The sequence below is a fragment of the Centroberyx affinis genome, unplaced genomic scaffold, assembly GCF_046629955.1.
Source record: "Centroberyx affinis isolate AG114_WGS23_722 - 3 ecotype Tasmania unplaced genomic scaffold, CSIRO-AGI_Caff_v1 ptg001094l_1, whole genome shotgun sequence".
NCBI lineage: Eukaryota > Metazoa > Chordata > Actinopteri > Beryciformes > Berycidae > Centroberyx > Centroberyx affinis.
The window spans coordinates 531,734-559,024 of NW_027279639.1; the positions used below are offsets into that span (position 1 = coordinate 531,734).

Consider the following 27,291-nt stretch of genomic DNA (forward strand, 5'->3'; position numbering starts at 1 on the left):
ACAAATACTGTCATAAAATTATGCATTTGTCACTCCTTTATTTGGTTGATATTTGTGTTCTGTCTTCTACAGAGAAAAAGGATAATGGGAAGAAACAAGTTTTACAGATAATATGAAGAGGTGGATAGAGAACTAGATACTTTTACTTCAGTAGAAACACTGATACTTCATTTAAATTGTTGGCTACATAATAGGAGTAAATTTAGGAAATTAATCAAGTATAAGTAAAAGTATTCAAGTACTTATTTACTTTTGAATGTAAATCATAAAGATTTTTGCATGTTCCAAATAATTCCCCAAAAATGAAGTGGGAGGCGGTTTTCACATGGTTCTTGCAAAATCAATGATCAATCTCTTTTTCTAAGCTTGTATCATCAAGAAAAATGTTCAAAATGATCAGGTTTTAATGTAAATAACAGATCTTATTGTACTCACTATTTATATGACTAAAAATAAATGTTCCTCAAGTAAAAGCTGTGATAAACTAATTGAAACATTCCAGCATTCAAGCCGAAGTGAAAGCGTAGATTTGCATGTTATTCCTCAAAAAAGCAGTAGGCTGTTTCTCAAAAAATCCACTCAAGCTCAGTAACTAGAGTTTTAATCAGTTACTCTCCATCATCATGGTCATAAATGCTGAAGCTGTGCCTGTTTATAAAAATGGAAGCTGTAAACCTAAAGAACTACAGTCGGGCTGGAATATGTCTGAGCTGAATGAGGTCGTGCCTCCTCAGGGCGCGATGGTGAGGGACGCCTGGCCGTACACCTGCCTGAGAGCGGCACAGTCCAGACTGACGATCAGCCTGCTGGGACCCGCCCTCCGGGGGGTGAACATCTCCGTCCAGATCAGGGAAGAGCCTGCTGTGATCAGACTGAGGAGGAAACCATTTTTAGTATCTCTACCAATTTTAAGGCATTAAAAGATACTCAGAGGTATTGATATTTTTTGTGTGCTCTGCTCACCTGTAATATTTGAATTTGGGTGACATGACCCCAGGTCCTTCCATGCGAATATAAACGCCCTCCAGGTTGAAGCTGAAGGGGTTGGTAAATTCCACAGTCGCCATCATCTCTTCGCTCACTCTGGCCACGCCGGACACCTACAATACACACAGAGCACATGCAAGCAGGATATACAGTTATACAGTTCAAATCAACTTAAAAAAGTTATTTTAATCAACAAAATAGTGTTCAGTAAGCCATTAAACCACTTAAAATGAAGTGAACACATACCTTTGTTGACCAAAAGTAAAAAAAAAATGGTTGCATTATTCTGATTTTCATTATTGTGTTTACGGAAGAGGATTAGGGCCACATGTGAAAAATGTATTTGAGTTCTGAGTTTAAAGTCAGAATTCTGACTTTTTTCTCAGAATTCTGACTTTGTGTTGTATCTATTTATGTTCTTATTTTATTTTTAAAAGGTGCTATATGAATAAAGTTTGATTGAGTTTGATTGATAACTCTTGCAGATGCCCTCAGAAGAAAATAGTGGAATGACTAAAATATACAGTATCCAGTGCTGAGTAGACAACATGCATAAATATGGCCGACACCCTCAGTTTAAATCATTTGGGCCTCCAGCATATCCCACAATGCAATGCACAACAGGTTATTTTTGCCCTCCCCCTCTCTGAGTGGAGTGAGAAGAATGCATGTTGACATTTGGACACTTTGCTGTGTGGGATGTGTATGGAAAAAAGCCAATCCCATCGAACCAGGAGGCTGCCATCTTTTTGCACACGGCCAACTAGCTAAATGAGGTGTGATGGGTCTAACCGGGTCTAACCAGACTCTGTGTGAAGCGTAATTTAAAACCGTCTGACCTTGACAGAGAGTTTGGGATTGTGCAGAGTGACGACTTTCATGGCAGAGACGATCTGGCCGGTCTCCTTGATTTTCCCCGTGGCGATGAAGTGGAGGTTGGCCTGTTCCACCAGCTGCCTCATGTAGCTCTTCGATTGGACCTGCACCACCTCCTTCACACCTGCAACACACAAACCCAAACACACATTTTTGGTGTTGGTTCCACTCTCAGTCCTAGTTTTGGCTCTAGTGCAGTGATAAAATTTGTCTTATTTGGATACATTATGATGAAAATACCACTTCTAAGCACTGGGCCAATATTTGTTTATGCTTTTTCAGGGAAATTGTGTTAAACTGTGATGGTTTTATTATTTTTAAATGGTTTTCTAGCAGTGTTGATAGTATTCTTGATGCTGTAGTTGATAATGTTTTCTGTTGTGGCCCACTGCTGGTGAATGAATACCATGGATGGAAACACAATGAAAAGATTATTTCTGAGTTTTGGTGTATTTTTGGTATTTATTTTGACAATAGTAGGGTTTTGTTCTGTTGTGACAGAAGAGAAAGGAAAGGATTGGATTATAAAAGCGATGTTTGAATAATACACAGCACACACACACACACACACACACACACACACACCTCGCCCCTTACTCACTTTTGTTGGCCTCGATACTGACTCTGGGGGTTTTGAACAGGAACTCGGAGCTGGTGACTCCGGTGTAATACACCACGCTCCCGCTGATGTAGGCGTCCACGGTGCGGCGCTCGTCGCTGCTGTTTACGAACTCCAGGCTGAACTCGAAGTCGTCTCCCACGCTGATCTCCAGCGAGGGCAGGACCAGCTCCACGTCGGCCGCAGGCAGGTCGGACTTGTCTCGGTGGCAGCCGTACTCCTCCGCCTTCTCCAGCACTGTGCGCTCCTCATCGCTGCCTGGGTCGGGGCAGGAAAAGATGAAAATAATAGTACCTTTCTTAGAGGACCATACCGGTATTTTTCTAAGTTTGTGCAAAACGTCTAGGTTGCCTCTCTTCTTTAAATTACTCCTGCTGGTGTCTGCACACAGTCAGCATAGTTGGAGATATCAGGACTCGTTTGCCTTCCTTCACAAAAAGCCATTTGCTGCCATTCATTCTGGTACAGTATGAAAAACAACTTCCACAGAGCGAGATAATCCATCACAGTAAACATGAAGCCTTCATTTGGTTTTGTCAAAGTTTCTGTTTTATCATAATTTTATCGTGCCCAAATTGAGTGTCAATCAACTGACACCCACAAGAAGAAATGTCTCTGCCAGGAAATAATCCCTCACCTTACAAACTTCATTGTCACATCCATGTCTTTTTATTTAGGATGACAGTGGTTTATTTTAAGATAGATTTGACACCATAAAGTTTGTATTTTTAAAATGACAAAAAACGAGTAAATGTTACAAAATCTAATTCCATATAGCATGCATTGCAAAATGATTGGGGGAAATGTAAACTAGACGTAGAAAATGGGCTATAACTCAGCTCAGTACCTTTTTTGATGACATTTCAGGGATAGATTTCTTTTAAAAACAACTTTCTGTTTTTTGTACTGTGCAGTACTAAAATTGATTGTCATTTTTCTCAAGGTTTAAGAGTCTGAAATGTTTTTTCCCTTCTTGTCTGCCTTCATTGTAAGAAGAAAAAGCAGAAAGTGGATTTAAATCACAGGTATTGATTGCATTGCTGACAGCAAAGTTCGTTCATGGACAGTGAAAACCATAAAAGAGGATTTTGTTTCACTTTCTGGTTCAAAACTAGCTGCTGCTTTGTTGTCATAACTGCCATCATCCTCATTTAGGAATCTAGTTTAGTTTTTGCTTTTCTGGCATGTGGTCTACGCTGCTTCTCTCTTCCTCTCTGCAGGACTTCTCCCTCCTCTCTGACCTTCGGGAAACTTGTACAGCTCGGTGATGTCGCGGCGGGTCTCCAGTCCCGGAGCTTTGGTCAGAATCATGCGGCCGACGTGGGCCCGGTTCACTCTGACCGGCTCCAGGGTGCCATCTCTACTCCGGGAATAAAACACCACATCACTGTTCACCTGTGGGGAGAAGGACGGAGAGAGTCCCCAAAATTAACCTACTGATGTTGAGGCCCAGAATATCCCTGAAATACAGCTGGTGAAACTAGCTGGCAACAAGTGATTTCCACTTTCCCAGCCATAATAGACAGATATATAGAAATTGATCTTGAAAAGTTGTACTTTAAAGGCACTCACCTCAGCAAACACAAAGGCAGCATCGAATGGGAAGCATATCTGACCGTGTTTGATGGCCTGGACTGATGCAGGGCCACACCTGTACATCCCTTGGTGGATAGGAGGAGTAGATTAAATATTGATGTGCCATCAATACAGTATATTCACTTTTAACCAGACTCAAAACATAGACAACAATGGTCCATTTAAAGCACTGCATTTGTTTATATAGTAGAGCTTAACTGTACAACCAAGTTGGAAAATTGTTTATTCATGTTCCTTTGCAAAACGATATCAATTTTCGATTTTACAGCCTGCAATTCCTCTGTTAATATTTCCAAAACACAGATGATTCTACCTTAAAAAAATGTGTGAGCAAAGGTTCACTAAAGTTAATAGTGCCCAATAATGTGCTTTACTTTAAAGCCAGCAATTATTTTGTCAGAGTAGGCGGAATTTTTTTTCAAATAGTGGATATTTTATTTCATTTTGGAAGCAAACTCTTCATTCATCCTCATTACCATCGCTGGTCTCCTGCGGTGTGGCGTCCACAGCCTGCCAGCCGCCGAGCCCTGCAGGCAGGTCTGGTCTGGACATGAAGCACTCGTTCCAGCAGTGGTAGTTCCTGACAAAATCATGTTAAATATCAATATTGAAATCAGTATAACAAAAACCTGTTTCTTTATTTCTTCTTAAAATTGTGTGTTAGTCTTCAAATTGAATAATAGTAATGTAGGACGTCTGTCTCCGATATATGGAAATTACTATAGTGATGGAGAGCTAAACTGAAGATTGCCGTGGTACCAGATAGAGTCTCTGGTGCGGTTGCGGTCGATCCTGCCGTTCTCATCCAGGATGATGTCAGTCCTCAGGTTGCCGTCGTTGTCATGGGCGGAATAGAAATTGGTGACGACCCTGGACGGGATGCCCAGACAGCGCAGGACTGGGACAAAGAGCCAAAACAGAGCCACAATTTAATGACTGGTGAAGAGAGGGATTAAGAATAGAATAGAAAAAATATTTCTGTGTAGACCAACGGAGACGTGAAGCGTAAACAGAGAGAGGAAGAACTGATGATATCAACCACAGAAGTTGAAACTGAAGAAAGGAAAAAGTTTGAATAGGTAAGTGCAGGGAGTGATTTTGACTAAACTACCACATAATAGAATCGAATAGAATAGAATAGAAAATGTACTGTTTTTTTTTTTTTACTGTCTTGTCTTTAACGTTAGTCTCTTCTCCAAAACTCCAAAAGTTGTAGCTTGAGCTCACTTGTAGCTCAGTTAACCTAAACAAGTATGTTTTTGTCATTGTTAGCTAGCTAACTAGCCAGCAGGCTAATATAGCAAAGCAATGCTAATGTTAACAAATGCAACTACAAGCCACTACCAGCCTTAACATTTGCTTCTAGCCTACTAGATATGTTAATCTAGTTAGTTATTAGTTAGCTAATGTGTTAACAAGAAGATAGTGTTAGCTGCTAGCTAGCTAACAAGCTCACATTATTTAAACACAAAGTTGATCAGCCAATCAGTAGGGAAATTATCAGTTACCAGTCAAAAACAGCACAGAAAGTAAACATGTCTATTCAGTTATTTTGAGGTGGCTGAGTTCTACGTTTAGAAACGCAATCAGCTGCTCTGAGCCACTGTTGCCCAAGAGCTGAGGACCTCCAATATGGCCGCCAAGCGGTGCGTTACGCCACCAGAAAGCCCTCTATAGAAGAAACCAGATCTCACAGGTGTTGAAGACGGCGGCGTAGACCCAGCACTGGGCGTAGCAGACGGGCATCTTGCTGCTGGCGTAGTTGAGGAGGATCTCTGTGCTGCCGGTCCAGGAGGTGGGAGCCACTCCGTAGGTGTAGTCACCGCTCCAGTTCCCCGCCAACACACCTTCATCATCACGGGCGTTCAGCTGGAAAGGACAGAGAGCAATTCAGTACACTGTAGTTCTGATGAAATGTAGCATATGGATAATGTAGTGTAAATTAGTGGGATATATTTATGTAGTAAATAAAAAGTTGGGTAATGTGTGTGTGTAATCTGAGGTTTAGCCTTAAACATGCGTCGGCCTGTGCCTTGCCGGTGGCTCCCTACACAACTGTCCAGTCGTTCATGGGATATCTTTTTACAAACCTAAACCTAACCCTAACCCTAACCCTAAACCTAGACCTAGACCTAGACCTAACCCTAACCTAACCCTTAAAATCTCATGTGTACGTTTGGATAAAAGCGTCTGCCAAATGGGAAATTGTAAATTGTAACTGTAACATCTCACTGTAAACCCTGTTTATCTGTATATTCTGCACATCTGTAAACCATTTTACTGTATATGTGTGTTTTAGAGGAGGTACAGTACATCAACTGTGTTTTCTCACCATGGCAGAAGCCTTCCTGGCCACCTTGATGGGGTCTCCTCTGTTGGTGATGGGCATGTCAGCTCTGTCCATGATGTACAGACAGGCATCCAGGACTCCATAGTCAAACTAGAAACAAATCAAATATTTAAAAAAAAAAAAAGTCCTCAGTTGGCATTTATAAACAAAAACACATCTTTTGCATCATAGTGAGTGTATGAATTGTAGTAATGCCATTTTAAGTAAAAAGATAATATTTCAGTGGCACTACCTTCTTGTTTTGGACTTCAGACAGTGTAATGTATTGGACTCAACTAATGATCAGTTCGATCACTTTATTCCTGTGGTGTAATCAATAGGAGTTGAGTTGATTCCAGCGACTCCCACAATTAGAAACCAAATCAACGCTAGAAATTTGGGAGTCGGGCACCACACGTCCTTGTTTTGGACTGAAATTCACATGTATTGTACTCAACCAGTGACCCATAATAACTATGTGCTTTCATTGATTTTTTTTACCAGTGAGTTTTAAGTTTTCTATACCTGTCCATAGTTCCAGGCTCTCTCGGACACGTCATCGAAGGCTCCGTGGTAGATGATCCCCATCTCATTCAACACACACTCATTCCTCTCCTCCTCATCATCCAGAAACACTGCATCAGCTGACGGATACCAATAAAGTACTTAATTCAAAACCTATCATGTGAATAAAAGCATTCATAGACATAGATGCCCTTAAAGTCCCCATAAAATGAACTCCTACTACCTTTACTTCCCGGAAAACATCACATATCTTTAATGGTGTACTCATGCTGCACCAGGAGGCATAAATAAAAACTCCAACCAATAAAACATCAGAGATTTTTGAACAGTCCCACCCCTCTGCCCCTCCCATCAAATAAAACTTCCTTTCTCTCCCCTACCTGATATCTCATGGTTTAGACTTTTAAATGATCCCTCACTGTGTTATGTCCCGCCCCAACATCCTGTTTCAACTGGTAAACATCAAATGAAGGAAGTAAAGATGCCTTCCATGTGAGACTGACACCCAGCTCAACTCATAGAATTAGAATGAATTTGTGTTATAATCCTCCAGTTAAAGCTCAGTGGTTAAATAAAAGAAAAATGGAAAAATGTTCAAAGTTGTGGGTGTGAGGCTAAACCCAACCTGCCACCCAGGGATTGAAGAGGACATAGACGTCTTGGGCCTCCTCCCGCCTGGTCCTGCGGACGCCGTAGGGCGTCACCACAGCGACGTACAGGTGGTACTTCCCCACAATGCAGTTCGCCGCGGGGGTGATGCCCATGGTGACCACGTTGTCGGAGCTGTCCACGATGCGGCCGGCCCAGGGGCTCTGACGCTCCTTGGTGGGAAAGACAGGCATGTAGGTGCCCTTGCTGTAATGAGGGGTTTTCCCTAGGTTCGAGAAAGTGAGATGAATAGCATTATATTGAGAAGCGAAAGGGGTGTTGAGGTTAAAAAGAGAGAGATCTTTGTCAGTTATATTAGAAAATGAAGCCACCTTGGCTCCATAGTAATTTAAAGAGAACACTTGGATATGTATTGCGGTTGTACTACAGCACTGTAACCGTCATTTCAGAATCAATGAAATCATTAATTTTCTTAAAGGAGACTTCTTAAAGGACAATCCAGTTTCCTTCACTGAGACAGGAGGAAATTTTAAATGATAACATTGATGGGGAGACAGGATGGAGTCCTTAGGAAGTTTGATCCTTGATCAGCATGGGCAGCATGAAAATATCCCAATTGGTAGATGTTTTAATCCAAAGCATGTTACAGCACCATGAGTACAAAGCGCTAAATGGCTTAGCTCCAAAATACATTTCTGACCTGCTCGTAGGATATGAGCCACCCAGACCTCTGAGGTCATCTGGGACTGGTCTGTTAGTTGTTCCCAGGGTGAAAACTAAATCAGGTGAAGCTGCTTTTAGTAATTATGCTCCCAATTACTAGAATAAACTTCCAGAAGCACTGAGATGTGCTCCCACTGTCAGCTCTTTTAAAAGTCGGCTCAAAACATTCCTTTTCTCTGTGGCCTTCTGCTAAATCATCTGTATGTAGATGTAACAGGTGTTATCTTTATTTATTTATTTTATTTATTTTATTTATTTTATTTATGTTTTACCTATTTTATGCAAAATTATTCATAAATTGGCGTCACAAACAGGATCCCAACAGGAGTCTAGAGGAACTCTGGTGAGTAGTTTATCCGCTCTGATGGGATCCTCAAACCTGTATTGAGAATTGAAGGATTTCTTGAAGTTTATAATTGTAATTGTTTAGATTATCTGTGTATTGTTCTACAGGAACATTTACAAGTCCTATAGGGGCTGTGGGCCTGCCTATAGGGGGGGTAAGACCACTGGAAAGAGTCTAGGCTCCTTCGAAGAATCCTTCAAGATCTCATCTAAATTGATTTCCATTTTGAGAGGAAAAATTGAGGGAGTCACTCAGAGAAGTTCTACTGGCTGACCAGAGGTGTCACCAGTGTGAGAGTGACTGCTCAATATCTTTCTTTCTTTTGTTTTTAATGTCATTTTATGTATTTTTTCTGTTTTATGTGAAGCACATTGTATTTGCCTTGTGTATGAAATGTGCTATATAAATAAAGTTTGCCTTGCCTTGCCTTGCCTTACAAACAGCTTTATTACAGGTATTTGTGATAGAAATTGAACTCTGAACCCTTGCATCCTTAAAGTGGCTCCAGACAGGATTTCTTTGTACTAACTCACTTGTCTCATCAATCACAAATGGGGACTGCAATAGAGAAGAGCATCCCTTCCCATTGAATTGAGATACTGTAGAGTCGACCTATTTGCCTAAATAAAATTCTGGTGTTGTGCATGTCTGCTGGCAGGAAATCTTCTCCACGCACAGGAAGTGACGAATCGAAACTTAAAGGATAAGGCTGGTGTTTTTTTAATGCATTTCTTACCGTCAACAAATCCTATGAAAATAACAAAATCAGCAATGAATTTGTTTTGCTAGCAAGTCTCGTCCATGTGGCCGATGCCCAATAAAGCCATGTCTCCGTAGCCATAGAACTCCATTGTATTAAAAAATGATTAAAAACACGTCAAAGAGCCATGCCATTGCTCTGGGCAACATATTTCATCATTGCGATGCACCGGGCCAGCCGACTTTTTCCTCAAACAACTTAATAAGCCGACCGTAAACACGTTTTCCATCTCAGGAAAGTAGTTTCATAGAACCGTAAATAGTCCCCGTTGTAATGAAGAATTTGTTCCCATTTGAATTTGATTGATTTGGTAATAACTACAATAGCCTGACTTTTCATGGTAACAGTTAGCGATTTTAAAAATTGAAACTATGTCTTTGTGAGCTGTGGTTTTTAGCTTACAACTGGAGCCAATGGGTTCTGATTTGAAGGCTAAAAAGGGAATGTGGGAAGTCAGAAAGTAATGGGAGTAGAGCAAACGCATTGTTGGTTTTGTTATTTTCATAGGATTTGTTGACAATAAGAAATGTATTTAAAAACACCAGCCGTATCCTATAAGAACTAAATACAAAACCATCTCTTAAACGGAAGCGAGCTAACAGTCCATTGAGAGAAAGCTGGACTCACCGACTCATGTTTTTTTAACCATCCCCACCCCCAGAAAGAAGAAGAAATTTAGGTCAGAGAAGTGCGCATTTTACTGACGTCACGTTACATGATTTCTGGGTAATGAAGTCCTTCAAACCTTCAAAAATTCAATTATCTTTTGCTGCCACTTGGGGCCGCCAAAGTGCAAAGTTGCCAAGTGCTACTACTACTTTAATGCCATATTTTACCATGACCACATTTATCCAGAGATAAAGGGGTTAATCACAACTTTTTGTTCTGCAGGATCGAGAATTCCCCCCTATACTACAGTATGCTTGGCTCACCGATGACAAACTCCACAGCGAACTTGTCCTCATTGGGCTTGTAGGGACGGTTGAAGGTGATCTTGACCTGGAACTCCTGTCCTCTGCGCACGACGAGGAAGTTGGTGTTGTACAGCTCAGTGTGGTGCTGCAGCTTGTTGAGCTCATGTCCTCTCTTCAGTGTGTTCACATCCCAGATGTCCAGGAACTCTGGGTGGGCAGAGAGTGAGAGAGAGAGAGAAAAAGAATCAGAGACAGAGACAGAGATAGAGATAGAGATAGAGAGAGAGATTCACAAGTAGAAAGAGATAGAAAAATATATTACAGAAGCTCTCAAGATGGGTCACTGTTTCACCAATAAAGGATTGTGGCCACAGGACCACCCCAGCACACACACACACACACACACACACACAGCACACACACACTCTTTGTAGGCCTAGCCCACATTTTAAAGGATAATGTTAAATTGAAAGATTTGCACTTGCAACAGTAGCCTAAATGCAAATGTAGCTCAAGTGATATGAAGGATGATTTTGAGTAGGAGACTTGATGAATGTTGACTAGTTACCTCCACCATGTTTTCGCCCCTGTTAATTAGTTTGTCTTTCTGTCAGCAGAATATCTCAAAAACTTTTGAATGGATTTCAATGAAATGTGGTGGACAGAACAATTGATTATGGTGGTGATTCGGATTTGGGATTTCTGGCATAACTAACAGAGATAGACACTTGATTCCAAATCCTAAGGGTTTGTTTGCAGGGTCAAGAAATCTATTGAACTTAAAATTTAAGTGATAGGAATTATGTCTTTGGGTGTTTGTTGTTTTGGGTGTTTTGAGGTTCGCGCTCTCCAAGTGGCTCCTGTTGCCTAGAGGTTAGAGCCACCATAGATCACCACAAGTAAAAACTGAACAGTTGTAGCCTGCTTAACCCACCAAAAGCTTCAGTGAAAGTGTAGGACCCCCCCCCCACCCCACCCCTCCTCCCCCCACCACCACCACCATCACCACCACCATCACTCCAGCGCCGTTGACATCCGTTGTCATTGCTGGCAGGGGGATATTCTTGCCCAATCTACCGCAAAAATTCCAGTCATTGCATTCATAAATTCCTGTCACATCTGGGTAAATCCCTGTGTGCTGCTCTTTGACGATAATGCAGAGTGGAGTGTAGCGACAAGCTCGAGGAAGTCGAGTGTCTGCTGCAGAAGCTATCCTGTTTGGACGTCATTCATGTGTCAGTCATGTGCAAAGTCTACTGGAAACTGTGTCACTGTGGGGAAAAGAGCTTTATCTTCTCAAAACCAAGACACGCAGTGACATCTGTCTTGTGCTCCCTCTCTTTCCTCTCTTTTTTTGTCTTCTTTTTCTCCACGTCAATGACTTTGTTTCTGCCGTTCTTTTTGACTCTTGTGTGCATGCAAACACACACACACACACACTAGTGGTGGAGGGTCAACCCCAATAGACTCGATTTTTCTACTCCAACAAGCTCGAGAGTTGGAGTTCTAAGTTTACTTCAAAAGTGAGCAGGCATTGCGTGCGTAGACTACTGCTCACTTGGAGAAACTACACATGCATACTATACCTTAGATAGATAAGATAGATTGGTGCAAAGTTATTATTGCTCTTGCAACAGTATTAAGTTTTCTTAGTTTGCATGAATTATCTTTAGGTTATTCCTTCAAGAAAGCTTAGAAAGAAAAGGTCTCAAATGAAGCTTCCTATTGTTTAAGCAGCAAGGGTTGAGCCAATTCCAGCAACTCTCACAAATAGAAATGGAATCGTGCACCACACACACACACACACACACACAGACACACAATGCCTCTCCCTCACCTGTCAGAGGTGGATATCCTCGGGGACCTGGTGCAACAAAGTACTCATATTCTTCTACGTCCGCTATGTCGGTGTTGGAGCTGGCGATGGGATCTGCGGAGCGGCCACGGTTCGTCAACTTGGGACGGGGGCCAGCGGGAACAGGAGGGGGCAGACTGGGAGTAGGGGTGCCAGCTTGGTCAGACATGGTGGCGATCGTTCAGGGCTGGATGTTCCCTCACAGGACTGGGGGAGAAGAGGAGATGGAGATTGTTGAATGAAACCCGACACAAAAGGCTACATGCTAATTATTGATATGATAGAGAGAGAGAAGAGAAAGTTTAAACACATTTTCCTTACATTTTCAAGTTTTACATTGACAGTCAGTATTTGGGGCACACAGAATACCTTAAGTGTGTGTTATTTTCAACATATTTAACATAACATGCCTTTTGTTGGACGCTTTAGTCCAAAGTGTCTAAGAATTTTTAGCATGGGTGGCTCCAGTGGGAATCGAACCCCTAACCATAGCAGTGTTAGCGCCATGCTCTACCCATTGAGATACAGAGGACCGCAATGTGTGTGTGCATAATTTGTATTCAACCATATTTATGTGCATAATACAGGAAAAAAGGATAACAGTGCATCTTGAGTTGATGGTTCTAGCTGAAGCACAGGGTTGACTAATGTGTGTGTGTGTGTGTGTGTGTGTGTGTACAATCTGTCTAGCTGCTCACAAACCCATGAAACTCCACATCTGGATTCACGTCTAAAACATACATGTCCACTGCTAATAACTGTCCACTGTCTTCCTCGTGGAATAATAACGAGGCTGTCTTTGTTGTCTTTGTGTATCTATCATCTGCTTTACATTTATAGACAAAGTGGAAATTTGTGTGTATGTGTGTGTGTGTGTGAGAGCGTCCTTGTTGCTCCCTTTTATTTAACAAGGACGGCTATTCAGAAGGGAATAGCTGTTAAAAACAAAGCACATGAAAATACTCAAGCTTATGAATGATGAAACTTGTTACATGTTTTAATGAACAAGGCAGCAGTTTCAAATACTTTCACATCACAAGTGGTTTTCATGTGTGTTTGTGGCTTGGAGAGGAAAGGGGGGAATGTTTACACTGTACAGTTCCAGTAAGAAGCTGGTAAAGATAGACACTTTGTGTTTGGTGATTTATTTTCACCCTCACTTTGTAAATATTGTGACAGTACCAGTGTTTTTGTGGTCACCGAATGAAGAATATTAGTTTTCACACGGAGCATTAATCACGTCTAATAAAAGACAAAGTTATGTGCGACAGGCAAATAATTCAATCGTCGCTGGTAATGGAGGGAAACCACAGTGGTTTTACTGTGTTTTGTGTGAAATCAAATTATTATGGGTGTTATGGAGAAAAGAACAGTCGGCCTAAATTTACTTTTTTGAAATATAAATACCCATTGAGAAAAATAAAGAGATACAACATCTATTACCTAATATTGTATGCAGACAAATTGATGTAGGACTAATTAACTAATATTGTACAGTAGAAGAAGCATTAGTGGTAGATATATTAATACACACAGTAGTAGAAATAGTTGTAGTAGTAGCAGTAATAGTAGTAGTAGTAGTAGTAGTAATAGTAGTAGTAGTTGTAGCAGAAGTAATAGTAGTAGTAGTAGTGGTAGAAAGGTCTGTATCCCAATAGGAAAACTTCACTTTTGGCAAAACATAAGCAAAGTCATGAAAAAATACTCTTAAAGAGTCTATAAAAGTGGCAACAATAAATCAAAACATAACTGACCACTTAAACAAATTGATGGGTTCAGTCTTAGCGTTGGGCGTGGACTCATCACATCAAACATAAACAAAGTCCCTGACTGTATTCAGTGTGACTCAGTAAATCCATAAAACATAAAACTAAAATTACATCAACCGTTCAAACCCCAGGGGTCGACCTGCAGCCTGCCTCTTACAGGTTGGGGGGGAGGGAGGGGGGGAGGGGGGCGCGGTTGCGGGTCAGGGAGACAAATGATTGCCATGCCGATTATGTAAGCATGCGGTAAGGGTGTTTTAACCGTTAAATACACAACAGCTGTTTTCATGAAATGTCAGCATGGTACTTAATGCGTCAGCTTTGTGGCACAAACACCTGCCTGAGAATATACGGCTCACTGTTGCGTAATGCGGGTGTGTGTGCTGGTCAAGGAGACAGGTTTGAGATGCTGTTTGGCTGGATGAGTCATCATTTAGCACAGTGAAAGCTCTGTTTTCACCTTAACCGCCCATGGCACAGATAGACATGGTTATACAGGCTGGCAGATAGACAGGCTGGCAGATAGATAGGCTGCCAGATAGACAGACAGATTGATAGGCAGGCAGACAGACAGACAGCCTATACAGAAAGGCTTTATAAAAATGATGTATGGTCTGCCTTTTTTGTTTTGCATAATGTTTTATGATACCTATAAGTTTAAATGTATGAAAGTATTCACTTTCATAGTATGAAACTTATAAGCTTTACATATAACTTACAAGATTCATACTAGATATTTGTAAAGTCTCACCTATGTGCATGGTTTATAAGTTATTTGCTATGAAAATGGACCCGTGCATATAATAAGGAACAGTTTGACATATGGAAGGCAGAACACTCTGTACACAAATCTTGTTGTTAGACTCTTGTAAATCTTTTCCATATGGGAGACTCACTGACACACACACACAAGTTTGGCAAATGCTGACACGGGAGAAACCTCCACACAGCTTTAATAGCTCTTCTCCAGGAGCCTTTTTGTGCTGGAGCAGGTTTTGGTTTCAACACATGCAAAACCTCTGCAAAGACTTTACTTTTCCCGGCACAAACACTCAGTAAATAAGGCGTGGTTCAACAGAGTGAGTCGGGCATGGACATTATGTAGATACAGAAAAACATGCATTTCTACATTTTGGAAAACTTTCATGCAAACAGCATCTACCAGGACCAAACATCTCTTTCATTTGAAGACTGAATGGGAGTTTTTATGTTTCTAAATCTAATAACGCTTAATTTGAGTCATCTTTCAAAATGAAGGCATTTTCTATCAAAGTGAGTGGGATGATTGAAAGTGTGGTGCAGGCAGCCATTCAACCAAACCATTCATCTATCCAAAATAGTTCTCAAATTGCTCATATTAGCTTTTGCCACAATATTCTGCTTGCAGAAATGTGCAAAGAGAATAGTCTAGTCCTAAAATGTGCATGCTTGTCATATGGCATGTTCTCAGTCATTCACAATACTTTTCACATAAGTTACAGTTACTAAGTCCCTGAAGAGTTTTAATTTCAACAAAACTGTTCAAAAGGTTGCACAACAAAACTTTTCAAACTCTTAGAAGTATCAACAAATGCATGCAAGTACAAAAATAAAAAATGACAGTTACTAAATTCCTAAAGGGATTTTTAAACAGAGGTTTAATTTACAAATGCAGTTGTCATATCTATGAGACACTTAAAGACATTAGACTACCTGTAAATGCAGAGTGGACACACCTCAGTTTAGGTAGAAGGGAGAAGCTGCTGTTGGTTGGAGTCGGTCCTCAGTCTGAGTCTCACACAGTCTGCTGCTGCCCCGCTAAACAGTCTTCTGCTTCTGCTTATATATGGGGGTAAGGAGGAGGTATCTGTGTGTGTGTGTGTGTGTGTGTGTGTGTGTGTGAAAGAGTAAGACCTTAGCAGGGAATAGTGGTCTCCTGGGTGTAACTGGTCAAGCCAACTTGGGAACAGGATGTGGAATCTGTCGTCTCTGTATAACCAGCAGCTGAACGGGGCCAACCAGACAAAGTCACTCATGGTCGACTGTGATTCTCACTCCAATGTGCAGCTGTCACACGGGACAGAGTTTGACAGGCAGGCTTGATGCCTTGAAGGGAATTATCTTTGTCCTATTTCTGCAGAAAAGGGGGAGAGAGTCTGAAGAAATCTGTTCTCATAGTTTTTTTACATATTGCATTTCTTTTTGGTGTTTCAGCAATGAGGGAATTTCCTCAAGTAGGGTCAAATGAAATACTACTACTCCTCCTCCTCCTCCTCCTCCTAACTACTACCACTACTACTACTCCTACTACTCCTACTACTACTACTACTACCACTACTACTACTCCTACTACTCCTACTACTCCTACTACTACTACTACTACTACCACTACTACTACTCCTACTACTGAGTAATGAGTCTTGCTTTCTGCATTTATTTTTTACCAGTTATGATGCTTCTGTTCACTCCAGTTTGACAAATTTCCATTACCTTATTACAATTAATTTATTTCATTTTCAACATACCATATTAACATAATTTGTCGTGTGTAACAGTGATAAAAACATGATGGGAAATGCGTCCAAACCCAATAAAAGAGCACAAGAAGTTATCAAATTCCTGATTGGAGCCACTGACACCTCAGTCTGTATCTCCCTCTACCTCAACCAATAGTGCAAGCCAGCATGTGCATTATGTTTCTTTTGCGTTCATTCATTCATTCATTCATTCCTTCATTCAGCTGTCTGCCACCACAGCAGAATAACTTCCAGCACTGCTAGAGAAAACATGAAAGTCAAATAAGAGTTTAATTAAGCCCAATTTCCCTCCAAAACAAAAACGTCATGTGCTCCCAATGTTTAGAATTAGCGATTTTTTCATAATGTATATAAAGGGAACCATTCCTGGCACTGCGACCATCCCTAGAACCAAAACTGGGACCCAAAACAGGGACGGATGTGGGACCAAAACTAAAAATACCCCCCAAACACCACTGCTAAATAAAATTACAAAGGGAGCACTGTGTGTATCACTGCCTCTCATATCCAACACCAGCACTTATCGTCTTGATGTACCAGCTAATTTCAGGGCCAAACCAATCAGCAAATGCCAAAGCAAATTTTATATATTACATTAAAAAGAATAATTGCGAGTTTCAGTGTGGATGTTGGAAGTTTTGAGGGCTGGAAAATGGGTTTGTTGATGATACGATGTCTTTTACATGTCACTGGACTAGATGCTGGGCTGACTCGTAGTTAGAATAGTAGTTAGGGAGTCCAGCAAACAGTAATTCATCTGACATTTACAAAGAACAGCACACATGTAAATGGCACCCATCATGGTAATATTCACTGAACACTGAACAGAATCCAAAACAAGGTGAATGGCATTAAATCAATACGGCTGATCCAGTCCTTTCCATAAACATTGGTTTGTTTTTATTAACCCTGACTGCTGCTGAGGAAAGGGTGAATCATAAAGGACGTGATCTAATGGGGGTGTGTGTGTATATGTGTGTGTGTGTGTGTGTGTGTGTGTGTGTGTGTGTGTGTTTTCGTCATGGTACTGACTGGACTGTGCGTCAGTACATGTTGTACCATGTATGCAGCCAGGGACTCTTGGGTAGTTCTGACCACTGGCATGTTGCGAGGACATTGGCTGCACATACAATACAGAGACTGTTATGAAACACACTGTTGCTCCAGTTTAGATGGTGATGGATAACAAGCAACTAATTCATCAATCATTAAAGGTTCTGTTGTTATTGGCAACCTGGGAAGCGTGCTTTTCAGGTCGTTTTACTTGATTAATTATCAGAGACCGAGAGGCTGAAAACTATTAAGAATCTCACAAGAAAAAAGCAAAAATTGGCAAAAAAATCTGAAAAAAATAGACATGATAATAAATTTAATAGTAGACGTTTCTTTCCCCAATCCCATTTTTTCCTATCCCATAAATCATTTTACGACTTATGGGATTTTGTCTCTCGGACCCAAATCTGAGAATATCTTCATTGTCAGATATGATTTGTAGGTATCAAAATAGTCAAATCAAATTGTGTTAACTTCTTGTAACACGCTGAAGTTTAATAATTCATCAATTTGCTCGGGACCCCCTTGGACGCCCTCAAGGACCCCTGCTGGTCCCCGGACCCCATGTTGAGAACCACTGTATTAGACTATCTGCTTTGTATTACAGTCAGTGGTGAAAGTAGGATAAGATAAGATAAGATAAGATAAGATTGCACTTTATTGATCCCCTGGGGGATATTCATAAGTATTTAGTTTAGTATTGGGATCTTTTACTGCTGTTTGCTCACTGTCACATCCTCTTTTAAGTACATAGACAATACATCATCTGAGGCAGGAACTCATTACCTCAAGGCCATATCTGCCCTGTATCTTTCAGCTGTTTGAGACAAAGGAAGCAGAGGTGCCACCCACTTTACCACAGGACAGTATGTGAGGAACTGTGCAGCTTTCACCGTAAAGAAGCTTGTTAGCGTGCATGTGTGTCTCAGCATGCATGTACATGTATGTGCAACGTGTGTGTGTGTGTGTGTGTGTGGATAAATCTTGAAGAGTACTGATGCATGTGCATGCATCCATGTGGGAGTCTGTGTGTTTTGCAAGCATGTGCATGTTCACGTGTGTAATAAAGCCAGCTCTTAACTTCCTGCCACCTTGAATGAGTGCAGTTCTGTAAACCACAGTGTGATCACATGACACAGCCGGTCTTCCACATTCCGCGTTCAGTTACGTCTGATTTTGAGACCCAAAATCCTCACTTTGGATCAATTCATGACAGCGTGTTTCTTCTTCTCCTCTTGTGCAACGGCGATGAAGAAAGCCTTCCTGAAATAGACGTACTGGAACTAAAAAGAGGAAGAGGAAGGACAAGAGGAAGAGGGTTTGACGTGTAGAGGCGATGGAGACAAAGGGTGAAAACTGCGAGCCAGTCACCGTCGCAAATGGTGGTGAGTTCATTGTACATGTAGAACTCTTCCATACTTTGCTTACATACCATATTACTATGAATTTGAAAAGCTTATATATCTAGGCATCATGTACAGTATGTTAACATTCAATCTGAGGGTAAAGTGAGGTAGATAGTGAAGCATGTTCTTTCTGACAGCAAATAGTATGTATTCAGCTATTCCATGATAAATAAATAGTTTAACTTGCAAGGAAAGTATAACTCAGATCAGTCCAATTAAAAAAACAATGTAAAACAATGAAAATGAAGGTTTTAAGTATGAAGTACCAACTAGATGAATGATTACTGCCACACTTCTGCTCTGTGTCATTCAGCTTATTCGGTGTGGTGCACTGAGGAAGTACTGCTCCCTTTCTTCACAGATGAGAGTCGGCCGGCCGCCATGGAGACACAACGCACCCCCGCTTCACACAGCGTCGCCCCTCTACTCCCAGAACTCAGACTGGTCCTCCTGGGCAGGAAAGGAGCAGGGAAGAGCTCAGCGGGCAACACCATTCTGGGAGGAGCGGCGGGGTTCGAGAGCGGAAAGCCCACGGAGGAGTGCGTGAAGAGGCGAGCGGACGTGGCGGGGAGACGGGTCACCGCGGTGGACACCCCCGGGTGGGAGTGGTACTACCCGCTCAACAGCACGCCCAACTGGGTGAGGCGAGAGACTTTGCGGAGTGTGTCGCTCTGCCCTCCCGGACCCCACGCTGTGCTCCTAGTGGTGCGGTCCTGCGCTTCGATGACAGAGGCCTTCAGCGGTCAGATAGAGGAACACCTGGAGCCGCTGGGGAAAGGGGTTTGGGAGCACACCATGGTGCTGTTCACCAGGGGGGACGAGCTGGGCCTGGTGTCTATGGAGCAGCGGATCCTGACCAGCGGACCGGCGCTCCAGAAACTCCTCCAGAAGTGTGGGAACAGATACCACGTCCTGGACAACAGGAGCAAAGGAGACGGGACGCAAGTGAAAGAGCTGATAAGGAAACTGGAGGAGATGGTGGAGGGGAAGGAGGGAAGCAGGCATTTGGGGATGGACAGTGCGGTTCTGCTGGGTCTGGAGGCAGACGGGAAGAGGAGAGCGAGGGAGAGGAGGAAGAAGCAGAGGCAGATGGAGGCGCAGGTGCAGAGAGGGACGATCAGAGCTGCTCTCATGAGTGAGTTCTTCAGCCTGTTCAACTTTAAGTCACCTGTTTCTCAAGTGCTTCACCTCATATCATGCAAATCTCCACATACAACCAGACACAGAAACTGTTTAATCCAACACATTTCAATCAGTATTTTCCAAAACTTGTTGAATGCATTCTTACTGGAAAATATGAATAAATGCCTAATATATATCTCTATTTTATCAGTTAGACATTGTACAATAACAACAACAACAACAACAACAACAACAACAACAACAACAACAACAATAATATTGCTAATAATAATAATAAACTTTATTTATATAGCACCTTTCTTACACAAGTACAAAGTGCTTCACAAGTTAAAAGAAAAAAAAAGAATAAATAAATAAATTTGGTTTTAGAAGATACAGAGCATATTTCCTCATGCAATTGGTTCCAAACACCTCTTATCACAATCCAGGTTTTTTCACAGTCAAAAGCCTCTTGTCTGCTGATCTAAGGCTGCGCTTTGGTACATAAAGAGACAGATTGTTAGCATGCAGTGAGACTAAAACAGAATTATTTCACCCTCTCTCCCTGCCAGGCGATGGCCTCCAGGCCTCAGAGCTAGACGCCCGCCAGTCGTTCTCCAAGGCCGCCCGCCGTCTTCCCGAGGTCCGGCTGGTGCTGCTGGGGGAGCGCGAGACGGGGAAGAGTTCTGCCGGGAACACCATCCTGGGTGGAGCGGGCTTCTTCCGGACAGGGACGGTGACGGAGGAGTGCGTCCGGCAGCAAGCGGAGGTGGCCATGAGGCTGGTGACGGTGGTGGACATGCCGGGCTGGGAGGGCGGCGTAGCGGGCGCCACACCAGAGAGGGTGAAGAGGGAGGTGGTGGGCGGCATGACGCTGTGTCCCCCGGGGCCCCACGCGCTCCTGCTGACGCTGAGGGTGGATACGCTGGTGAGGGTGGGACCTGTGAGGGAGCATTTGGAGCTTCTGGGTGAGGGCGTGTGGAGGCACACCGTCCTGCTGTTCACCCACGGGGATCAGCTTCGAGAGGGGGTGGATATCGAGCAGCACATCCAGAGCGGGGGCAGGGATCTGCAGTGGCTGCTGGACAAGTGCAGAGGCAGGTGCCATGTTATTAGCAACGGAGACGGAGGAGGGGTTAGTGGAGGAAAAAGAGGAAGCGGAGCCTCTGCGCAAGTGATGGAGCTCCTGGAAAAGGTGGAAAAGATGGCAGTGGGGAATAGGTGCGAGGCTTTCTCAGGCCTGGTTCAGGAGGTCAGGGATCTCAGCCGGCAAAGGAACGAGAAGTTCAACCAGCGCCTGAAGGAGATCGGCGACAAGATGCTTCGCCAGGAGACGGAGCTGAAGAAGATGAGGGAAAGGGAGGTGAAGAGCATCAGGTGGTTCTTTGACAGGAAGAAGAAGGTGAAATCACCCGGGAAGGCAGACGCCGAAAGGGAAGAGACGGAGGAAGATGAGGACAGGAGGGGCGGCGAGAGGAAGAACGAAATCGGTGAGCTGGAGGAGAGGATGAAATGGCTGACGGAGGATAAGGAGAGAGAGATTCAGGATCTCAGCGGAGAGCACGACAGAATCCTCGCGGCGCTGCACCAGAGCAGCCAAGAGAGGGAAGAGGTGTTGCTCAAACTGGAGATGAAAGAGAGAGAGACTGACGAGCTGAAAGAGAGAATTGACGAGCAGCAACTGAAGCTGCTCGACCTTGAGCGTGCCAGTGTGGACAACGACCGTGAGAGAAAACAGAGGGAGGACGAAATCAGAGGAAGGCAACAAGAGTGGATGAGGGAAGCAGAGAATTTGACAGAAAAGATAGAGCTGTACAAGAAAGAGAAAGCCGAGTGCATGGAAAAAGTTGAGTCTTTACAAGCAGAAATGAATGAGTGTAGAAGACGATATGATGATGCTATTTTATGGCATGAGAGAGAAGATGAGAGAAAAGCACAGGAAAAAAACAGAGACATGGCAGAGATGGAACAACAGCTAAAAAGAGAGAAGGAAAGAAAAGTACATGAAAAGGAGAAAGAGTTGGAAGAAATGAAACGTGATGTGAAGAAAGCGCTTCAGGAAAAGCAGGCAGCTCTCGAGGGCATAAAGCAACGTGAACGAGAAATGGAGATGAAACTGAATGAGACAGTAGAGGAGATGAAATCACAACATCAGAAAGTGATGGAGAGAAAAATACAAGAGAAAGAGAAAGAGGCAGAAGGCATAAAACTGCAGCATGAGGAAAAGATGGCCAGAAAATTGAATGAAATAGAAAAACTGATGGGAGCGAGGAGAGTTCAACACCAGGAAGAAATTGATAGAAAACAGAAAGAAAAGGAGGAAGATATAGAAAGGGTCAAACAGCAACATGATGGTGAAATAAGGGCTATACAGCAAGAAAAACAGAGAGAGATTAAAGAGCTGAAACAACAGACTGCAAAAGAAATGGAGAAACAACTGCAAGAAAAAGAGTTAGAAATAGCAGAGTTAGAACAGAAGTATGCAGTCCAAATAGAGGAGAAGATGCGAGAAAATGAAAAAGAGAAGGAAATGATTCATATAAGTCACGAAAAAGAGATGGCACAAAAAATGCAAGAGAACGATAGACAAATGGTAGAGTTAAAACATCAGTACATTAACGAAATGGAGGAAAAACTGCAAGAGAATGAAAAGGACAAGGAAAAGATCATTCAAAATCACAAGAGAGAGATGGAGCAAAGACTGGGAGAAAAAGAAAGAGAGACTGGGGTGATGAAAGCGCATGTAAAAGAAATGAGGGAAAAACTACAACAAAGAGAAGAAGAGAAAGAAAGGGATCATTTAAATTACAAGAAAGAGATGGAGCAAAGACTGGAAGAGAAAGAAAGAGAAGTAGAAGAGACAAAACAGCATATACAGGAAATTAAGGAAAACCTGCAAAGGAAAGAAGCAGAGAAGGAAAACCTTATTCTAAATCACAAGAAAGAGATGGAGCAAAGATTGGAAGAAAAAGAAAGAGAAGTAGAAGAGACAAAACAGCATATAACAGAAATGGAGGAAAACCTGGAAAATAAAGAAGAAGAAAAGGAAAACGTTATTCTAAATCACAAGAAAGAGATGAAGCAAAGACTGGAAGAGAAAGAAAGAGAGATTGAGGCGATTAAACTGCACGTAAAAGAACTGGAGGAACATGTGCAACAAAAAGAAGAGGAGAAAGAAATGGATAATTTAAATTACAAGAAAAGGATGGAACAAAAACTAGAAGAGAAAGAAAGAGAAAGAGAAGAGGCGAAACAGCATATAACGGAAATGGAGGAAAACATGCAAAGAAAAGAAGCAGAGAAGGAAAACCTTATTCTAAATCACAAGAAAGAGATGGAGCAAATACTGGAAGAAAAAGAAAGAGAAGTAGAAGAGACAAAACAGCATATAACAGAAATGGAGGAAAACCTGCAAAGTAAAGAAAAGAAGGAGGAGGTTATTCTAAATCACAAGAAAGAGATGGAGCAAAGACTGCAAGAAAAACAAAGAGAAATTGAGGAGATGAAACTGCATGTACAAGAACTGGAGGAAAACGTGCAACAGAAAGAAGAACAAAGAGAAACGGATCATTTAAATTACAAGAAAACCATGGAGCAAAGACTGAAAGAGAAAGAAAGAGAAATAGAAGAGATGAAACAGCATATAACAGAAATGGAGGAAAACCTGCAAAGAAAAGAAGAAGAGAGGGGAAAAGTTATTCTAAATCACAAGAAAGAAGCAGAGCAAAGACTGCAAGAAAGAGAAAGAGAGATTGAGGAGATGAAACTGCATGTACAAGAAATGAAGGAAAAACTACAACAAAAAGAAGAGAAAGAAAGGGATATTTTAAATCACAAGAAAGAAGCAGAGCAAAGACTGCAAGAAAGAGAAAGCGAGATGGAAGAGATGAAACTACAGCTTTTAAACGATATGGAGAAAAAACTGAAAGAGAGGGAAACTGAGATAGAAAGCGTAAAACAGCAAGCCGGCTCCAGGGAGACGAGATGGAAGGAGGAACAGAGAAAGAGGGATGAGAAGGGAGAAAACGAGATCAACAGACTGCTAGAAATCATTGAAAAGAAAACACAAGAAGTAACACAGGCGCAGTGTTTTATCGTGCAGAAAGAAACAGAGATCGAACAAGCAGAGAAGACACATGCAAACCACTTGAAAGAAATAGAAGAACTGAAAGAAAACAATAAAAACAGAGCTTCCAGTATTATGGAAATGCAGCAAAGTCACACAGAGCAAGAGAGGAAAAGAGATGCTGAAATGATGGAAAAACTACAGGAGAAAGAAGCAGAGCTCAGCAGCTTGAAGGAGAGAGACAGGGAGAACGAGAAAGAGATTATCCAACTACGGCAAACAATCGAGCAAACAAAGTCAGAGCTGAAGAACTTGACCGGCAAGATGGAAACGGAGATGACCAACATGATACAGGAATATGAGAAGGAGATTGTGAGAAGAAATGAGAAGATGGAATCCGTCATAAAGGAGAAAGATGGAGCCATAAGCCAGTTGCAGCATATGGAGGAAGAAAGACTGCAACGCGTTCTTGACGTCACCGAGAAATACGAGGAAAGCCAGAGGAGAGTTGAGGATCTACTTGAGCAAAATGAAGAGATGATAAAGGAGACGGACAATCTCAAAACAAAGTGCGAGGAGCATGAGGAGGAGTGTGAAGCGCGTAGAGAAGCTGTTGAGAGTAGAGAGGAAGAGATTAGAAAGCATCTGAGTAGGTACGAAGAGCAGATGAAGAGCAAGGAATCTGAAATCCAGAGCGTTCGTAATGAAAGAGATCGAGAGGTCGCCGCGTTGAAACAGACAAATGACAAACTGCAGAGAGAGGTGGAGAGGATGAGAGAGAGAGAAGGTGAGGGTGAGAAGCAGCTGAACGAGGTGAGAGAGCGTTATCAGAGACAGCTGGTGGAGAAACAAAGCGTGAGGGACGAGGGGATCGAAGAGGAATTCCTGAAAAGGGAGACACAAATTGGAGCAAGGGAACGGGACATGAACAGAAACGAGGAAGAGTTGAGCAAAAGAGGACACGAACTTGACGCAAAAGAGGAAGAGGTGGTTGAAAAAGAGAGAAAGCTGGAAAGTAAGGAACGAGAACTCACGAAATGGGAAGCGAATCTAGAGATGAAACAAAAGGAGCAAGAGGAAAAAGAAGAATTCGAGCAAGATATGAGCCTCAGAGCTCAAAATATTGGCAGTAAAGAGAAGAAGCTGGAAAGCTGGCTCGGGGCGCTGGAGGATAAACAAGAAGAGCTGAACTCTCATGGGCAAGACCTCCGGAAGAAGGTGAAAGAGCTCAAAGACTGGGGGAGAGAGCTGGAAGATAAGGAGCATCGCTTAAGGAGTGAAGAACGGGAGTTGCTCAGCTGGACGGCCGAGTTAGAGACGCGAAATGAGCAGATGAGCTCTAAAACGCAGCAACTGGATGAAATGGGGAGAGACTTGGCCAAACTGCAGGAAGAACTTCGCAACAGAGAGAAGGACTTAAAGGTCACGCTTGAGAAGCTGAGCAAATGGGAGCGGGGTCTTGAAAAAAGAGAGACGGAGTTGCACAAAAGAGAGCGGGATCACGGCAAAGCAGAGGCAGAGCTCGAGCGTTCGGATGGAGATCTGTGGAACGGGCAACATGAGGTTGACGGCGGGGAATTTAGCGGACAGGAGTCAAACGCGGGAGTCCGACGGAGGAATTCGTTCAGTCTGACGGACGTGTTTGAGATCCCAGCGGACGATGCCCATGTCATGTACCAAGAGGTCAGCGTGGCGGACGAGCAGGAGAGGAGGGAAGAGGTGCGGGGGAAGGAATCGGAGCGAGGCGGAAGCTCAAAAGACTGGGAGGATCAGAGGATGGAAACAGCGTTGTCAGCTGCGGAGAGCAATAACTGTCAGCTTGAAACACTAAAAAAAATAGAGCTGACAGGGGAAAAGGAGGGGATGAAAGAGAGAGCTTTAGCGGAGAGGAAGGGGAAGGAGAAGAAAGAAGCGGGGGAGGAACCTGTAGATGCAAAGGTCACCAGAGATTTCAAGTTGTTATCTCCAAGTCAGGGCCGCCGAGTCGCAAACAACAAAGACTGGCATGAGTCAGAGTTGAGGGTGGTGGTGATGGGGGAGGCCTGGTCGCCCCGCTACCCAGCAGGAGTCACCCTCCTGGGTGGATCAGGACAGGATGGATCGACCCCTCCCGGGACTTGGAGAGGTCAGATAGCCGGACGGCTCGTCGCTGTCGTGGAACCGCCGGGTCTCAGGTGGCGGGACGGTCCTGATCCAAACGACGCGGCGCAGAGGACGGGGATCCTGGACGGCATTTCCCGGTGTCACCCAGCACCCCACGTTCTCCTGCTGGTCATCCCGGCCTTCCTGACCTGCACAGAGAAGTACAGGAGAGCGGTGGAGGGACATGTGAGTCTGATCGGGGAAGAGATTTGGCAGCGCACCCTGGTGCTGTTCACGTGGGGGGAGACTTTAGGGGAGAGCGCAGAGCAGCATATCCTGAGGAACGGGACCCTAACGGGGCTCGTGGAGAAATGTGGGGGCCGGTATCATGTTCTGACCAGCAGAACAAGCAACTCTCTGATTGAAGGGTTATTTGAGAAAATAGAGGATATAGTGGCTTTAAACAGTAGATAGAAGTGTTTGGTTATAAAAATGTGTGTGAGAAGTAGAGACAGAATGGATGAAAGCTTTGTAAAAATGCAAATAACCTGAATGAATTTAACATTCAACGTAAAGTAAATTGCTGTTCAGACTATAAACAACATGAAGTAACTGGATAAATTGAATAAATTAGTAATTTCTTCCATCCTGCTTGCTGAATGATTCATTCATATATTCATCACTCATTTATTCATCTGTTCTTTCCAAAAAAAATATATACATGGATAACAGTGTAAAATGATAAAATTATGTCATTTAAGGTTTGAATGATCTGCAAAAGATGGGTATTTCTAAGATGGATGTGGATTTTTTGGATGAACCACGGCTGATTGCCAGTCACTGCCATGACTTTCATACTTTCTCCACAAGATGGGGACCTTGTGTCACTCTATAGATGATTCTCTGAACACCCAAGTAATAAGTGTTGAAAGTAATTGATGACAAGGAGTTGATGGTGAAAGTGTAGTGAAGCTAGTCAAATTTGACCATGTTTTACAATTTTCTGTGTAAATGGCTACTTTTTTTTTCAAAGGGAAGACTACACAAAGCTTGACTAGCAGGCCTGTGCTCCATCTTGACTGGAGACGTTTCAGGAGAACCAAACCGTCTCGCAATTATAACCCCGGGGAGTCTCCCGCCC

At 42.8% G+C, this 27,291-nt stretch overlaps 2 protein-coding genes across 3 annotated transcripts; one reads left to right on the forward strand and one right to left on the reverse strand.

Moving 5' to 3' along the window:
* Positions 1-30: 30 nt before the first annotated feature.
* On the reverse strand, positions 31-15,693 carry f13a1b (coagulation factor XIII, A1 polypeptide b). 2 transcript variants are annotated; one of them, XM_071523511.1, is made up of 15 exons: positions 15,621-15,693; positions 12,122-12,346; positions 10,303-10,491; positions 7,558-7,806; positions 6,933-7,051; positions 6,411-6,518; positions 5,773-5,947; positions 4,838-4,976; positions 4,555-4,658; positions 4,055-4,143; positions 3,724-3,877; positions 2,465-2,740; positions 1,827-1,987; positions 964-1,100; positions 31-872 (listed from the first exon to the last, which is right to left on the reverse strand). In XM_071523511.1, the coding sequence occupies exons 2-15, from the start codon at positions 12,306-12,308 to the stop codon at positions 731-733; spliced, it is 2,229 nt and encodes a 742-aa protein (XP_071379612.1). In that variant the 5' UTR covers positions 12,309-12,346; positions 15,621-15,693; the 3' UTR covers positions 31-730. The 2 variants fall into 2 exon arrangements, with proteins under 2 accessions (XP_071379612.1, XP_071379611.1); XM_071523510.1 differs by having other exon boundaries at positions 15,598-15,692.
* A 3,067-nt stretch (positions 15,694-18,760) lies between these two features.
* Positions 18,761-26,760, forward strand: LOC139647581 (trichohyalin). The gene is made up of 5 exons (XM_071523506.1): positions 18,761-18,859; positions 19,194-20,015; positions 20,575-23,774; positions 23,901-24,658; positions 24,689-26,760. The coding sequence occupies exons 1-5, from the start codon at positions 18,811-18,813 to the stop codon at positions 26,622-26,624; spliced, it is 6,765 nt and encodes a 2,254-aa protein (XP_071379607.1). The 5' UTR covers positions 18,761-18,810; the 3' UTR covers positions 26,625-26,760.
* The last annotated feature ends 531 nt before the right edge of the window (positions 26,761-27,291 follow it).